The sequence below is a fragment of the Triturus cristatus genome, chromosome 9 (assembly GCF_964204655.1).
Source record: "Triturus cristatus chromosome 9, aTriCri1.1, whole genome shotgun sequence".
NCBI lineage: Eukaryota > Metazoa > Chordata > Amphibia > Caudata > Salamandridae > Triturus > Triturus cristatus.
Genome location: NC_140592.1, coordinates 478429363 through 478446312, shown reverse-complemented (window position 1 = coordinate 478446312; position 16950 = coordinate 478429363). Strand labels below are relative to the sequence as shown.

The following is a 16950-nucleotide window of genomic DNA, read 5'->3' as shown; positions in this document are numbered from 1 at the left end:
GTTAAGAGGGCTTTACTGTACTACATACAAAGAACGCAACCTTTCAGGAAAACTAAACAATTGTTTGTTTCCTTCTCTCCACCACATAAAGGCAACCCCATCTCTAAGTCAGGGATAGCTAGGTGGATTGTAAAGTGCATACAAATTTACTATCAAAAGGCAAAAAGAACATTATCTGTTCCACCTAAAGCCCACTCCACTAGAAAGTTAGGGGCTTCTATGGCTTTTCTAGGGAATATACCCTTAGATGACATCTGCAAAGCAGCCACATGGTCGACACCGCACACCTTCACAAAACATTATTGTGTAGACGTGCATTCCAAGCAACAAGCTAGTGTGGGCCAGGCTGTACTAAAGACACTTTTTCAAACCGCTGCAACGGATACCGGTGGTCGCCGCTAAGGTTGGGTACTGCTATATAATCTATGCTAAGTGTACAATCTGCAGCTCATATGCCTCGAACGGAATATGCTACTTACCAGTATGCATCTGTTCTTGGCATGTAGAGCTGCAGAGTTGTACACGCCCACCCGCCTCCCCGGCTACCTGTATCCGTTCCAGTCCATCTTATTTAGATACAACACACATGGGTTTCTCACTATTATTACTACGCTCCATCATTTCCCTGTTGGCGAAAAACAATCTGAGGATGGAGCCGAAGCCCATGTGCAGTACGGACCGAAGGAGGAGTCACCGAACTCGTGACTTCCAAAGACTGTCCAAAGAACAAAAACAAACTGCAAACATCCGGGCCCAACACCAGATGGCGATCTATGCTAAGTGTACAACTCTGCAGATCTACATGCCAAGAACAGATGCATACTGGTAAGTAGCATATTCCTTTGCGCACCAGTCTAAAGCCAGGAAGGTGTATTCCTAACGAGTAAAATGTAAAAAAATAAAAAAATAAAAATAAATCAATCAAAATTAAGGTGTTCCGCAATATTAACAAGATGGGCATTAGGCAGTCAAGACAATGGGCACTGAGTTGGAAGTTTGGCTTATGAAAATGTGTGTGCGAGAGAGCCATACAGCAAGATTTGTGTAGCTAACAGTTATCCCTCCTTCCAGAATATACAGTACGTACTTCAAATACACAATATTGGCACTTTGAGGTTTGTGCGAGCCACTAGGGTAATATAAAAGAATATCTTGCGTATTAAAGACTCGTCCAAGCAAGCGCCATGGCTTTATTGGCTTTATTTTGTGTTGTATTAAGATATTGCTACATAACAGATTGTGATGCATCTCTATAAATTCGAACAAACAAAACTCGCTCTTTCAAATACGTGGGATAATGATTGTCACCTGGAAAGGGAAGGAAAAGGGTGCAGTAAAAGAGCTCTACAATTTACTTAGTTATCATTTCATGGAATGTTAAAAAAACGTGCAGGCACAGTGCAAGAATAACAAATGCTTCTGAAGCGAAAAAGATCAAGAACTCCAAATCGGGGATGTTTTAGTAGTGCACTGTGACATTTTGGAAACGGAAAATCTTTACGGCTTTATTTTCATTTCTACAAAAGTTACAAGAACTGCTCGCTGAATTTTACAAATGAAATCATTCTTAAAGCAGTTGGAGATTTTTTTTTAATAGAGCTTTTTGTTCAAACTGGCCATCTGAGGATGTCATGAAGCAAAGCCAGAAGCGAGGAGTCTGAACAACAAACTGTTGTGTTTCGCTTTTCCTCCCAACCCCTCTTGTCCCCTGTAGGTTCGCGTACCCCTCCACGCGCATCACTGCCCTCGCACTTGCATTGTTTGTCATCAGCTGGCATTCTAGAATGCCAGCTGATTGCCCGTTTTTACAGTTGACAGGCAATTCTGTTCTGGCCGGCAACCTGTGCAGAGCGTTCCTGTCGTGATGAAGGTTATACTCAAGTCTACTATTGCTTCGGAGTCTACTTAACAATTATGGCGACGAGCTGAACAGAACAGCACACCAAGAAGCCCACGTGTGTACATAGAAAATGCAAAAAGAAGAAGGAGCAAGCTGAAACCGGACCTTAAAAGCAAGCACGTAGCAGTAAGAGAGAAGGAAGCATCCTCGGAGTTAGAAGCATCTTTAAAGTAGCTGTGGCTGAAAGAAAAAAATACTTAAACTAACTCTGGTGTTGCCGGGTTTTCATCGAAGGAACCTAATGCGAGAAGGACGTCTGCTGTGCGGTGATCTGAACACGACAGGAGAGAATTAGCGTAGTGATGGAGAAGTGAGTTGCGCTTCATACCGCGAATGTAAGACACTAAATTTAATGAGGGAAGCCGCAACCGCATCAAATTTCTCCTCCCAGCCTGCAGCGGGCTCACAGGCCCTGCATCGTGCTGACGTAGCACGTTGATGAGCGCCATCTTGTAAGTGGATTCTCAGCGGTCCAGCCTTTATCTAGACGCACAGGAAGCGTGCGTGCGACCATTTAAAAAAAAAAACAAGTGCGCGCTCCTCGGAACTGCCGCGGGTTTACAAAGTGGGAGGCACACAAAGCGTTTCCCTTGCGGGAGCGAGCCAGGGGCACCATGTGTTTGTAAGTTAATTACAAACATATGGTGCCAAGCTCGGCCCCGCAAGGGAATCGCAAACGTGCACGCGTTGCCATTGAAGGCAATGGAACACGTGCACGTTTTTGGCTGAAAAGCCGAAGCGATAGCTTAAGGTCTTTTGCCTATGCAGCGCATGCGCGCTGCTAGGCGAGTCCTAAAAAGTACCAAACATGTAGCGGGAATGCAAGCTTCCCTTTGGCTCAATACAGGCTTAGTGCCCATATCATGATCATTTCTTCCCCCTCCACAGCCTTGGGCATGAGGACGAATTAGATAGCCTTCCCCTTAATACCCCATAAGTTACTAAGTCGGTGTTGGAATGCAGGGTCATCTTGTACACTCAGGTTCTTCAAATGCCTCTTTTACTTATGCTCTACTGCAGAAGTCAGCTAGATACTACCTTATTGGTCAACTACCCCTTTGGTTTGGTGAAATTTAAGGCTAAGGGTTTGTGAATTATTTATTAGGAAATACCCCATTTCTCTATATTTAATTTATTTGCAAATATTTATGTGCAGCCTTGCCTCAGCGCAGTCAACACTTCATTTAATGTTTTTGTTTTGTTCTTTCTAGGTAATTTCCAGATCTACGTTTTTAGTTCCTTTACTACGAACTTTTAAATTAAATCAGTGCGGACCTGCACTGCTTTTTTTGCAGACCTTTTCCACAAAACAATTTTCTCATTCTGTAATTAGTTTTATGCAACAGGCTATCAGAATTTAAAGTGCCATGTTAGCATAGTTAGTAGGCTTGTTCAAGTTCCCCTCAGTTTGATTCTACCCATCTGTGTTAGCACATCAGTTTTATAAAGTTTTAGCTACATGTTTTGTAGAAAAGTGTAATGTACTCAGTTTTTATCTGCGACTATTGTGGTTATATACGTTCCCACCCACATAAAGACTGTATAGGTTCTAATTGATGTCAAACACAGCAACTGTATACATGACAATTCACCAGGTTACATATACAAATCACTCCAAGCAAACAATTTAACACAAATTCTTTAGATATACATGAAACGTGTACCACAAAGTTTTTAACCCCTAATGAGCTGGTTGAACAATTATTTCGCTACTCTCAGGCTTCCTATTAGTTTATCAGATTTGGCTGTGCTGTTCACTTTTCACACATTCCCCAATGGAGATTGTATGTAAGTAGTGCACATATGAGGAAACGTTTTCTCCTCCTTGTTCTCAAATGTGTGCTCCAGTTGTCCTTAACCAGGTTATGTCCAATTAATAAAGACTCCTACAGCGTAAGTGTGGACTCGTTTCGGCCTGTAAATGTTGGCATCTTCAGGACAAAAGAAAGACGGAGTACTGATGGCCGGGCAGACCGTCCAGAAAAAAATCCGCTGTGTCTGATTCAATTTCATCAGATGCGAGGACACAGGCGCCGCACACGTAATACTAAAATGGAGAATTGATCTTCAGCGGATCCGCGTGCGAGGTCCCAATAATGGAGCCAACCAAAGGAGCATCACCAGGCCGTATGTTAATATCATCTTTCTACCTCTTCAAGAGATCACATGCTATTTCTCAGTCCTCTTAGGGCGCTTGAGCTGTGCTCTTCCATCCTCCTGACAAAGCACCGAAGCCTGTATACATTTGCTTTTTCTCCCGAACCTCCAAATATCCTCCCTCTCACCAGGTAACCAGAGATGCAATTGAAGGCATCATTATTAGAACGTGGAACATGCTTGTATAAAATGTTTGTTTTTTATAGCTATCAAATACCTCCTTAACGATTTTGTGGTTAAAGCTGAAAATGTAGCCTCGCCTATGTTTTGAATTTTCTTGCTGCTGCTGCACAGAATCTTTTTCCTGGTGACAGTTTAATGCGTTTCTGCACCCTTAAGCATCCTTTACAAAAAAACTTGCCACAGCCATTATCTTTCCCTTAAATTTGCCAAAAAAGACCCTACCCTCAAATCTGTTTTTATAATGAATGTAGATCTTTGGAAAAATGTAACATACCATCAGAGGATCTTGAGTCCTTTCTCAATCTCTACAAATTCTTCCACATTTTCTTCTCCCCATTTAACAACAAACCCCTTTCCTAACCACTGCCCCCCATCACAGTAGATCTTGCAGTCTTTTAATAAACATCAATTCGAATTCTGCCACTTCTAGAAATGACATGTCGTATTCTCCAGTGGTTAGACCTGGGTTCTACTGCTGTGACCTTGAAGACGTTGTTTGTGGGCAACACTTTATCTCTATATGCCACCCGTATGAAATATTCTGCAATTGAGCATCGTATACAGCACCTTTCTTCCCACAGGATCATGCTATTTTGTTCTGAAAAATTCTATCTGTTCAGCTTACATTTATGTGTCGTCATATCAATGACAAACACCAGAATGTCATCTGGGAAGAATTCTACACTTGTGATCTTGCAAAACAGGCTGTACATTAATATAGTGAAACACTCTTGTCTGATATTCTGCAACATTAAATGTTCCCGAATAGATAATGGGAGCGACAAATCTCCACGAGCCAAATAAAGTCCGATCTGCTGCTAAACAGACAAGTGTAATGTAGTTGAGAGTTCTGCTTCCATAAGAGAGTAACAATTTTTGGGATGGTTTTCATCCAAAGTCACATTCCCCAAAAGCCACCGCAAGTCAACCAAGAGGTGAACTGTACCACAAGACTTCCTCACAACCACTTTTGGAGGCCAACTACTAAGTCACTTCTGCAGGTTGAATTGTTTACTGCCTCTGAAAAGTTTTTAATGTTTTTCTTACTCTGTTTTTGTGAAAGTGTGTGGTATGTTCATAAATTTGCGAACTCGCAAAATTGCCCCTTCCTTACATGTGATTTGGTGCACAAATATTTTTACACATCCCAGCTCCTATCTGAACACCTTAGGGAATATCATCTCATTCCCCCAGTCTTACTTTTCGAATTCAAGAGAAATCCAAGAAAACGTCTGTAGAAAGTTACTCCCACCCATAGCCAAATCTTGGGAATTAGGCCTATAATGTCTAAAAATACTTAGGTTTTGGCTGACGATTTTTTAAGGGGAACTAATGAAACTCTTTATCAATGGACAGTTTTTCCCAATTCTCTGATTGTTTGACTGGGAACTTTCTGTAGTGTGCTGCTACCCGAACTGGGTGTCCTGGCGCTAATGCAAGATACACTCAAACACTTTCATTTGTTTTCCGCAAGACAAGTACGATGTCATAGAATGGAGAGAGGGAGGAAGTCTGCTCTAAAAGAAGTGCAATAAGAATAATTGATTGGCAGAATGCTGAACAATGTCAAACATTCACACCCAGTACAGAGATCTGACCCAAATCCATCGTGTTTTTGCTCACCATGCTCTTCCAGTTTGGTCCCAGCTATGTGCAAATCTGTCTTTACACTACTCCATGCATCATCTTGTTGTTTTATGCTAAGTTAGCCCTAAGTGGCCCAGGGTATACCAAGACATGGATCCCTTGTTCGCTGTGACACTTGATTCAAGCTAGCCTGGCTGGTGAGGGTTGATACCCCTCAACCAGTCCAGGATGCTTGTTTCCAGTCCGGGGAGGACCTGGCCTGGCTCCCCATTCACAAGTGCAGCCAGTTCAAACTTCTGATGCACACATACAAATCCTTACAGAACACAGAACCGTAATACCTGAATAGCAGCATACACATTCACCAACCCAATAGACACCTACGCTCTGCCTCACTCACACACATTCCCCACATCTGCAAAAGCAATACTGGAGGTCTCTCATTTTCCTACATCGCACCCAAGACATGGTACGACTTCCCTCAACTCATCAAAGCCTTCTCCTCTCTTCTTGGGTTCCGCAAGAAGTTAAAGATCTGGTTCTCCATATAAGCAACTCTGGGACCACTAACCTACACACCTGCCCAATTGCCTGAATATCCTCTCGGGTGATTAGTGCACTATGCAAATCAATATAACATAACAATATGTTAGAGGTGTGCTCAGTGTGACAGCCTGTCAGGGTGATCACTAATGCTAAATATGTACTAGGAAATTGCTCACTTTGTAATGGGGCAGGAGGATGTGCAGGGACAGCTCAGTGCTTCGGATGCCAGAACTGTTGCTCATGGTGCCAAGGCATTTGTGCTTTATGCATTATCCGTATGCTATTCATTATACCAGTGGATGCCTTACAGTAGAATTACGTCACATAAAAATACATTGACCTCATATTTTCCCTACAAAATAAAAGGCTCATATTGTCATGTCAGTGTCAACTCCACGTTTTCCCTCCATGCAAAGAAGAAATGTCCAAATGTTTTCCCACCTATCCCGTGATTTTAAATCTTTATTGGCCACTTTGTTAACCCCAATATTTAAAGCACCAGTACCATGCAGACACCCTTCCTTCCTTGAGAATCCCACTGCCTTGCCAGCTTTCATTCTAGCCCTTGTCCTGCTTCTTGCTCACGTCTTTCTCATTGTCAATGTCTTGCGTCTCCACAATCTCCACTTCCCGTTTCCGCCTTCTCTCTCCTCATTGCACATGGGGTAGTATGGAGTAGCAGAGAATGATGGCTGAACAGATTTTAATTTGACGTGAGCATGGTTGTAGCCTCTGCGCCTCCCTTTGAGCCTCATCGTTAAGTTTGTAAAACAAAAGTACCCCTTCCTTCCAGCCCACTAACTGAGTGGGACCGGAGCACATTGCTGGTGCTACCAGAGCATGGAAAACTTCATCTCTGGGCCCTTTGTTGGTAGAGATGGTTGCCCTCTCTGTTCATAGACAAAAACCCTGGTGTGGCCTACTCGCCTATCCACTGCCGCCATCAGCATTCTGGGGCATCCAAAGCTGCCCAGTCCCAGGACTCCTACAGCGATGCTGGTTATCTGGTAGGCCTGTGTTTGATTTATTTATTTATTTTATTTATTGCGATTTTATATAGCTCAAACTTTACCCGAAAGTGTCAGAGCACTTTACAAAAGGACCAGTTACATTACATAAGGACTTCAGAGTACATGAGTTACGTAAAAGATACAAACAGATAAACTCTAAAATCACATAAGAATGGTAGTAAGCACATAAGTTTACCACAGATACTAGTGATTAGAGTTACATATATACAAGATGCAAATTTACTCAAGATTACATTTTAAGAAGCGATTAGGGTTGGACAATTACATATTACATATTTACAGAGCCTTCGTTCAGCCAGGCCTTCAGGTGCTGTTGCACTCACGGGCGGTGGTCTTGTGCCTGGAGGGATCCCAGAGGTGGTGATGGTCGTAGGGGTAGAAAGCCGGGTGACGGTGGGCGGGGGCAGCATGCTGGATCCCCGGGCTGATCTTGAGCTCGTGCTGGGCTCCAGCTGAGGGAAGGGGGAGGACGCTCAGGGCGGGCGGATCCATGCCACGAAGTCAGGTCTGAAAACCCCTTGCAGGATGTATAGTGTTTGTTGGCCAACAGCAACATTCATAGAAGAGTTATTTCTTCGGTCACCAGCATCAGCGCTTCTCTCAGGGCTGCCATGCCTCCAATGGAAGTGGCACAGGATCAGTGTGTGCAGTAGGGGACCTTAACTTTTCCCAGCAGAGCAACCATACCTTGCACCGTAGTAATACCACTGCTCCGCGTTTGTTGTTTTTAAGTGCAGCAAATGACGAATGTTACTATTAATCGATACCATGACCTCAGAAGTGTGGGTGTCTTGAGGTGGCATGGTCATGACTTGACCTTGTGACAGCAGGTCACCTCGGATGTGAAGAGTTTGGCAGCTCCAGTACGACAATTTCTACAGGGTATGCTGTACCTCTCGTGGACGGTACCATTACATCTGAAGGGGGCGGCTACGCTGTCGGGATGGACTACTGCTTTTCAACAGGGGAGCTGACCTCTTTGGGAAATGATCATCACATCCTAAAAGTGTTTCTAGTGTAGTAAAGGGACCACATGTTCACTTAATAACAAAAGGCACACATTGTGTGATTAATTCGTCATTTCATCTCCCCTCACTGCACAAAGAGTAGAAATCGAGACCTTGCTCCTTGTGTTCTGAAACAACTCAATATATTATTACAACTTTCCTTCTTTGTGGACAAATCTTTTAATTCCTGAAATAAGGAAGCACAGAGCAGGGGCTGTAAATATGATTGGAGGGGGGAGAGGGGAATCTTTAGTAAGGAAATGGTGGTAGGTTACTTTGGATCCGGGAGACCAACACCATTAGTCCGTGTGGTGTTTGTTGGGACACGAGTCAAATTTATCCATGAGTATAAACGGGTGTAACCTACACCATGTATAAGTTACGCCTTCTTTTGAGGATACGGCATGCCCATTTTCTGCCCAACACCTGCATTCATAACTTCCACATGTAGGAATGAATGATCAGGTGTAAAGGACTGGTCCTGGAGAAAATTACTTCTGCCTGTTTTCCAAACCCAATGTATGTAGATTTAATGCACTTGTAAAAAAAAATGCTTACGTAGGAAATTGTTTTTATTAACGTTTTTTTTTATTATCGTTTTTTGACCCAAGATTCTGCAATTCGGATATATTCTCCAGTTGTAGTGTTAAACTAAGGGACACATGAATAGGCATTGAGAATGCGAAGAACACCCACAAAATTAACTCTCATTTCTAATTTTTTGCCCCCTATGTACACACATAAATGTTCTCCTAAACGAAGGTGGAGTAAGTACACAAATATGGTATATAATAACTACAACGCCCCCTAAATGTGTGGGGTTTTCTGGGAAGGGATGCCTTCAGATTTGCACATTACATGTGCAATGTATACTTGTGTAAACACTTGTGCCCGTGCTCCCTGTACACAGTCCAAAGGAGTAAAGTATACTGGAGGAGTATTCGAGAAACTCTATAATGTAGATACCCACGCGTTCTCCTGAGGGAGGATATATATGACAACCAGAATGTGGAAATGTATGTAAATCATCGAGGAAACAAATGATACCTAAATGACCACATTTTTGCATGCTTCTGAAATGCTTTCAGTGACTATACAAATTGGGCACACATAATTTCATTTACGTTTGCTAATTTTTGCAAATTAGACATGAGTAAGTAACCTACCCAGACTTTCATTTGGGAAACGTTATAAGTAGGGCTCAAACTTTATTTGGGCATATATTGCATATATGGAGGACAGTATGGTGTTGCCATGTTAAGAGCTCTGATTGCAGTTGCTTTAAAACACCAATTTCAACTACCAACCTTCATGCGGGCGAGGAAACCTCAGGGGCGGGGACTCTTCAATATAGGTTAGCCCAGCCATAGCAGGCCCTGTGTGGCTAAGGTCCCGGCAATATTCTGGGTCTGTGCAGGGGCGTAACACAGGCACCCGCAGTTCGGGGGGGGGGGGGGGGGGGGGAGATGCCCAAGCTGCAGTGAGCCCCCTCAGTACTGTACTCAGGCCTGACAGCTCCGGATTAAATCCGGAGCGGGGGGGGGGGGGGGAGGGGGGATGGGCTCCTCTGTGTACCTTGCAGGGGGCCCCCTTCAATTTTCGTTACGCCACTGGGTCTATGACAGCATTTACTGGGGTGAACTGTGCGTACAGCACACGTACACACTCCCTCAACCACGCACCTACTGGTACTCACTCACACACAGGCTCATGCGGACATGCAGGCCCCACCCTACTCTCTCTCTCTCTCTCTCTCTCTCTCTCTGTGTGTCTCGCTTTCTCAATATCATTTACATGGGGTCTTAACACGGATCTGGGGAACCCTGAAACATTGCGAGACAGCTTGTGCTTACATTGCGAGACAGCTTGTGCTTAGAGCAAGAGAAGGGACAGTTGATGCCCACTCATCTCTTGGTTTGTCTCTTAGGTGCAGTTTGAGATCGGTGACGCCACCAAACGCGTCTTTCCTGCGAACTCCTTTGACGTGGTTTACAGCCGGGACACCATTCTGCATATCGCAGACAAGGGCGCCCTCTTCAGGAGATTCTACGTAAGTCAGTCTCCTTCATTTCAAAGGGGTGCCTGGGGAAGTGAGGAGGACACGCGGACGTTTGGTGTAGGGGACAGTGTGGAGGAGGGAAGCAACGGAGGACACAGTGGCAGTTGGCCTTTGGTAGTTGTGGCAGCCTCATTTCCCACTGAAAGTAATGTTTGATTTGCCTATAGCTTTAGCCGCCACACATAGATCTGCATTCAGTTTGGCACTTGCTTAACGTAGTTAGCTAAGGTCAGGCATAAAAAATGTTGTGCAGTTCTATGCAGGGGCACACATCTATAGGGTGAGTCTAAAAAAAAGATGTGTTTTTCCAAATTAACACCCATAGGGATTTTTTGCTTGCAGGGACAGCAAAAATTGCTGATTGGATTTACGCCAACCTTGGCATGAAAGTAAAACTTTACTAGGAAGGTGTGCTTCTTGTGGTTTGGCGTAATAATTTTTTGCAGGTTTTTAAATATTAGCCTTTAAAAAATAGGGCGTGAAAGCGTTAAAAAGTTTGTGTCCCTTGTCAGTTGAAACGCCATTTGTTGACGTGCTTGTAAACTTCCACCATTTCATGAATGTACATAAACATGGCAAACACTTTGTATGTTGAGATTACTCTTGGTATTGTCAAACATTTGCTTATCCATCAACAGGGTACAGCTAAATGGGAGGGGTGGTAAGCGGGGCCAAAAAAGAGTTCATGTGCTAATAACTCTGACGTGTGATGAACGTGCACACATTTTGACAGAAGCTTGGAAGGATTAGTTTTCTTTTGGTATGTCAAGTTTTGTTCCAGTTCATTAAGAGGGGGCAAAGCTAAAGGGGGAAGCCATGAAATATTTATCGCTGTTTGCTGAATTTACATCATATGTGCCAGACAGTTAGAAAGCTACAACCTGTGCAGAACTGCACATACTTAAGGTGTCATGTCCTGCCAATGAGGTGACCAGTTAAACAAGCATTTGCAAAGCCAATAGGTCTCGCCATTGGGACATTGTAAGTATTTAGCTATGCAGCACATTATTCTGGGTGCTACAACATCTACTGATACTTCACTAGCCACTGGTGAAAGGGGGAGCCACAGCCACCAGTGAAGGCAGGAGGGGCTTGTATGGGGCACAAGAGAGTGAACAAGCTGCGAGGGACAGGCACTACACCATAGAAGGTGGGCAGTGCCCTTGTAATAGCAACGAAGAGTGAGATTGCAGAGTGTGAGAAGAAACGAACTAAGAGTAGAACGAGCTAAGGTCAAGAGATTTGAGCAGAAGTGAGGGTGCAAACAGTGAGAGAAAGATTTAAGAGAAAAAGACTGAAAAGCTGAGCAAAGAGGAGAGTGCAAAGATTAAGCGAAAACAAGTGGGCAGAAAGACTAAATAAAAACACACATTTACTAGTAGCTAAAATATCTGCTCTTCAAATACTGCATTTACTAATACTAAGGAGGGATCAGACAACAGGCGCCACGGGGCTTGAAGCCAGACAGAGCCATCCAGCTTCATTAATAGCTTAGCATTTGCACGTGTTACAAGTAAACAAACCACGAGCGCCAGTACAGCAGAATAAAAGTAGTCTCTCCCTGTGACCACGTAAACAGTTCTGTTTTGGATGACATTGTTTAAAAATGTGAAGCTTTTCCCGCATAAAAGATTTGTATTTCTACAAGTACACAGGGTTGACATAGCGTGAAAGAAACATTTCCAACTGTTTCCGTACGTTTAAAGCTGAAACTCTTCCGTGCAGTAAGGGAGGGGGAGGAGCGGGTGAGAGAGGGGGAGGAAAGCTGGCCATGCGAGGAATGCTAGAAACCAGGATAGCAGCTGTGCGCGTGCATGACATTGCGATCGCAAGCTGGAGACCTGAAAAAAGCCACTAGGTTAGCATTTCCAAAACCCGCTTACTAAAACTCTCGCCAGAGCAGCGCTATAAGCGCTGGCTCGGCGAGACCTAAAAAGCGTAGGTGATCAAAACATTATTGATCTGATAACTTTTGCACCATTGAAAAGATGCGCATGAAATGTAGCAGAGACTTGGCATTTTAGCCTACTCTTGATTTCTCACTTGCGTGTTGGACCACCAAAGGAGGCAGAATATTTTTTTTGGGGGGGGGGGGGGGGGCAAAGGAAGTGCTCAATTACTAATAAATGTAACATTGAGGCATCTGCATGAAATTTCGCTTTTATAGTTCTCTGTTGGTTATATTAAATTTTGAGCGACGAGGGCGGCGCAAAGATAAATGAGTGGCTCTAAAAGTTTAATTCATTAGTAACTGTTCGAGGCATGTGGGCTGCTGAATTCATATCTGTGCATAGATCGCCGCCTAGTGTTGGGTCCGGATGTTTGCACGTTGTTGTCCTGGAAGAGTATCCTGGGATAGGTGACTCCTCCCCTGGACTACAGTGCGCATGGGCATCCTCTCCATCCTCAGATTGTTTTTTTCCGCCATTGGCTTCGGATGTGCTTATCTTGACTCAAGTTAGGAAAATCTTTTTCTAGGCCAAAAGGCCTTTAGTTCGCGTCGGTACTGTTCCCGATCGGTATCGATAGTATCTTGTTAGTTTACTAACTTCCAGAACCAACTTTTTCGCATCTTACCCAACCATCGACCCGTCATCGACGATGGAATCGAGGACACCATTCAAGCGGTGTCCTGTATGTAATGCGAAATATCCCCACATCGACGTCCATCCGGTGTGCAACAAATGCCTTTCACCGGATCACGACAAATCTACATGTATAGCCTGTGCCCGATTTCGATCCAAGAAGACTCTCCGGAATCGACGAGCAGCGAGACTCGAGGCGCAGCAAGCGGCACCGGCCGACATCTTCAGCGCCGAGACCGAAGATGTCGAAGAAGTGGAGAACCTACCCTCCAGTCCCGCTTCCGAACCTGACTCCGGATCGGAAGACGTCGAGGAAAGACTCTTTCGCAGAGATGAAGACGACACCGAGGTAGGAGACTACAATGAGGCCTTAGGGGCCGAAGAGAGTAGCTCCGGTGACGAGCAAGGCCTACCCATACAGACTGAGGATATCCCAGTGCGACAGTCTATGGCTCCGGTCGAGGGATCGCCTTCGGGCCTTACCCAAGACCTATCCCGCAGTTCTTCGGCCCCGCCCTCTGGCCCGGCCTCGGACATTCAGCGGCAGCCATTAAAGCCCAAGCCGGCTGGTTTCCCTTCTTCGAAACCGAAACCGAAAGCTGTATTGGTTCAATTGAAACCGAAACCGAAAGTGGCGCTGGTCGGATCGAGGCCCACCACACCTTCGACGCCAGCAAAACCCGTCGGCACCGAGCGCAACAAACGAGACTTCGGTGCCGAGCTTGAAGCGGCCGACGTCGGAGTCGACGTACGGAAAAAGACCTTCGGTGCCACCAAACCTACTCGGCTCCCGGCACCGACGCAATCGGCTCCGACCCCAAAGGTCAAACTGCCTGCTGCGTCTCCCACCGCTTCGACGGCACCACCAAAGCCACACTCATCGAAGACGTCGACGGCCATTACCGCCCCTCGACTCGATGACTCACCGGCGCCGAAGAAGTCCACGCCCGCCTCTACGGAACCGGTCGGCGCAAGGGAATCGATGGCGCTCCAGGTGCGACCCGTTGCTGCGCAACGCACCAAAAACAAAACGGTCCTCCAGGACACGTCGGGCTCCGAGCCGATAAAAGCTCCAACAGCCTCTTCGGCACCGGCCAACATTACTTTTGGCCTGCCACCATCCACGGCCCCGAAACTGTTCCAAATCAGGACACGGGTCACCCACACCACGATCACGCCTGCCGAACGCTCTGCGGAGACGTCTCCATCACATCTCATCGACGCCGACACTGGCAGGATGATTATCCACAAACGGAGAATAACTTCTGAGCCAGCTTTGGACTCCTTCCGGATCCCGCTTAAGAGAAAGCTGCCAGCGGCTTCGGAACCAGTTCTTTACGAACCTTTCCATTCACCCTACCAGGATCCACAGTCCTTCTCTCCCACACACTCCGACACGGATGCGTTGGAGGACTACATGGGTGACCAAGTACCCTACCCCGGAGAGATGGACCCTGAAGGCCAACAGGACCCTGATCAAGCTTGGGATGACCCTGTAGACCCAGGTGCACCTATGGATGCACAGGACCCGCAACTCTATGGAGCAAAAACATCTCCCACAGAGGACACTGCCGCGTTCAACGCTCTAATTGAACGGGCTGCGGCCAATCATGGGGTGCAACTTCACTCTGACACCGTCGAGGACGACTTTCTCATGGATACTTTTGCATCCTCAGAAAGGAACATAAAGACTCTGCCCATGTTAAAGGGGGTCCTCAAACCAGCAAAGGACATCTTCAAGGAACCCACCAGGGCAAGAGTGATAAACCCCAGGATCGACAAGAAATACAGATCAGCGCCTGGGGACCCTACTTACATTAGAGGCCAGTTACCTCTGGATTCCATTGTCGTTGCAAATGCTCGCAAGAGGGCACACTCGCAAACAACAGGTGATGCTCCTCCCCCGGACAAAGAGTCCAAGGTGCTAGAGACCTCTGGCAAACGGGTTGCCGCCCAGGCAGCTAACATATGGCGCATTGCCAATACTCAAGCGCTCCTCGCTCGCTACGATCGAGCGCACTACGACACATTAGAGCAACTACTCCAACATCTCCCTGACCAATTCAAAGAAGGTGCAGAGATCCTCATCAGGGAGGGACAATTCCTCACAAATGCATCCATTAAGTGTGCACTGGATGCCGCGGATACAGCTGCCAGAGCCATAAACACTAGCGTCATGTTGCGACGACACGCCTGGTTGCGAATCTCCGGATTCAAACCAGAGGTACAAAATAACATCCTCAACCAACCTGTCAACCCCGACTACTTATTCGGGCCGGAGGTTGACACCACCCTAGAGAAAATAAAAAAGGACACAGACACTGCAAAGTCCATGGGGGCCCTACAGACGCAGTCCTTTCGGAGCGGCTCCTTTCGTCGCCCCGGAAATAGAGGAGCAGGTAGAGGACAGGGGTCACAGCAAACATACAACAAGGGCAACACACAAAACACCTACGATAAAAACACCCGGGGTGGATATCGTGGCTCCAGCACAAAGGGCAGAGGACGCGGCTACGGCAACACCAGGTCCTCCCCCAAGAACAAGCAGTGACGCCCTCTCCCTTCCTCCCGACCACATAACACCTGTCGGGGGAAGACTACAAAGGTTCCTGTCCACGTGGAACTCCATCACCACGGACAGGTGGGTCAAGGATATTGTCAAAACGGTTACTGCCTAGAACTAACCTCAACTCCACCCACAATACCTCCAAAAAACCGTCTTATGTCCTCAGAGCACTTAACGCTCTTACAGCAGGAGGTGCAAAGTATGCTACTAAAAGGCGCAATAGAGGTCGTACCCGTCCACGAGCAAGGTACGGGGGTGTACTCCCTGTACTTTTTAATACCGAAAAAGGACGGGTCACTCAGACCTATATTAGACCTGAGACCCCTAAACCAGTACATTCTTTCCGAGCATTTTCACATGCTCACTTTACAGCAAGTCCTCCCGCTGCTCAAGCAGGGAGACTTCCTGGCCACACTGGACCTCAAAGATGCGTATTTCCACATACCCATTCACCCCTCACACAAGAAATACCTCAGGTTCACTGTTCAGGGGCAGCACTATCAATTCAAAGTCCTCCCCTTCGGCGTAACAACAGCACCCAGGGTGTTCACAAAGTGCCTAGCTACTGTAGCGGCACATCTACGGAGGCAGCACATACACGTCTACCCTTACCTGGACGACTGGCTCGTTCAAGCGAAGTCAGCCCAGCAATGTGCCAGCCACGTGTCCCGCACCATTCACCTCCTTCACAGTCTGGGTTTCTCACTAAATTACCCAAAATCCCATCTACAGCCCGCACACGTACAACAGTACCTAGGTGCGACTATAGACACTCTGGCGGCCACAGCTCAGCCAAATTTAGTGAGAATCAACAGCATGCAAATGCTGATTTCCAAGTTCAAACCACAACACTCCCTTCCCGCGCGAGTGTTCATGCAGCTGATAGGCATGATGGCCTCCTGCATTTTCATAGTCCCACACGCGAGACTACATATGCGCCCGCTTCAGGAGTGCTTAGCACGTCAGTGGAATCAGGCTCAAGGACAGTTGAAAGACCTAGTGTTGGTGAGCGGTCGGGCATACAACTCTCTGCATTGGTGGAATCCACAAAACCTTTGAAAGGGCCGACCGTTCCAAGAGCCTGTCCCACAGATAATACTGACGGCGGACGCGTCTCTCCAGGGATGGGGAGCTCATGTACTCCATTACACAGTGCAGGGACTATGGACAACACAACAAAAGAAGATGCACATCAACCTTCTAGAACTGATGGCAATCTTCCTGGCTATGAAAGCATTCAAAGTACACTTGTGCAACAAAGTCGTGTTGATCCGGACGGACAACATGACTGCCATGTACTACATACAGAAGCAGGGAGGAACACACTCT

At 46.2% G+C, this 16950-nt stretch overlaps 1 protein-coding gene across 1 annotated transcript in view; it reads left to right on the top strand.

The window, feature by feature from the left end:
- The window catches only part of LOC146798161 (uncharacterized), a 203575-nt gene that overhangs the window by 178892 nt on the left and 7733 nt on the right, over positions 1 to 16950 (top strand). Inside the window, exon 9 of the mRNA XM_085625412.1 lies at positions 10339 to 10461. Within this exon, the coding sequence (XP_085481538.1) occupies positions 10339 to 10461 (123 nt within the window). The remainder of the gene's footprint in view (positions 1 to 10338; positions 10462 to 16950) is intronic.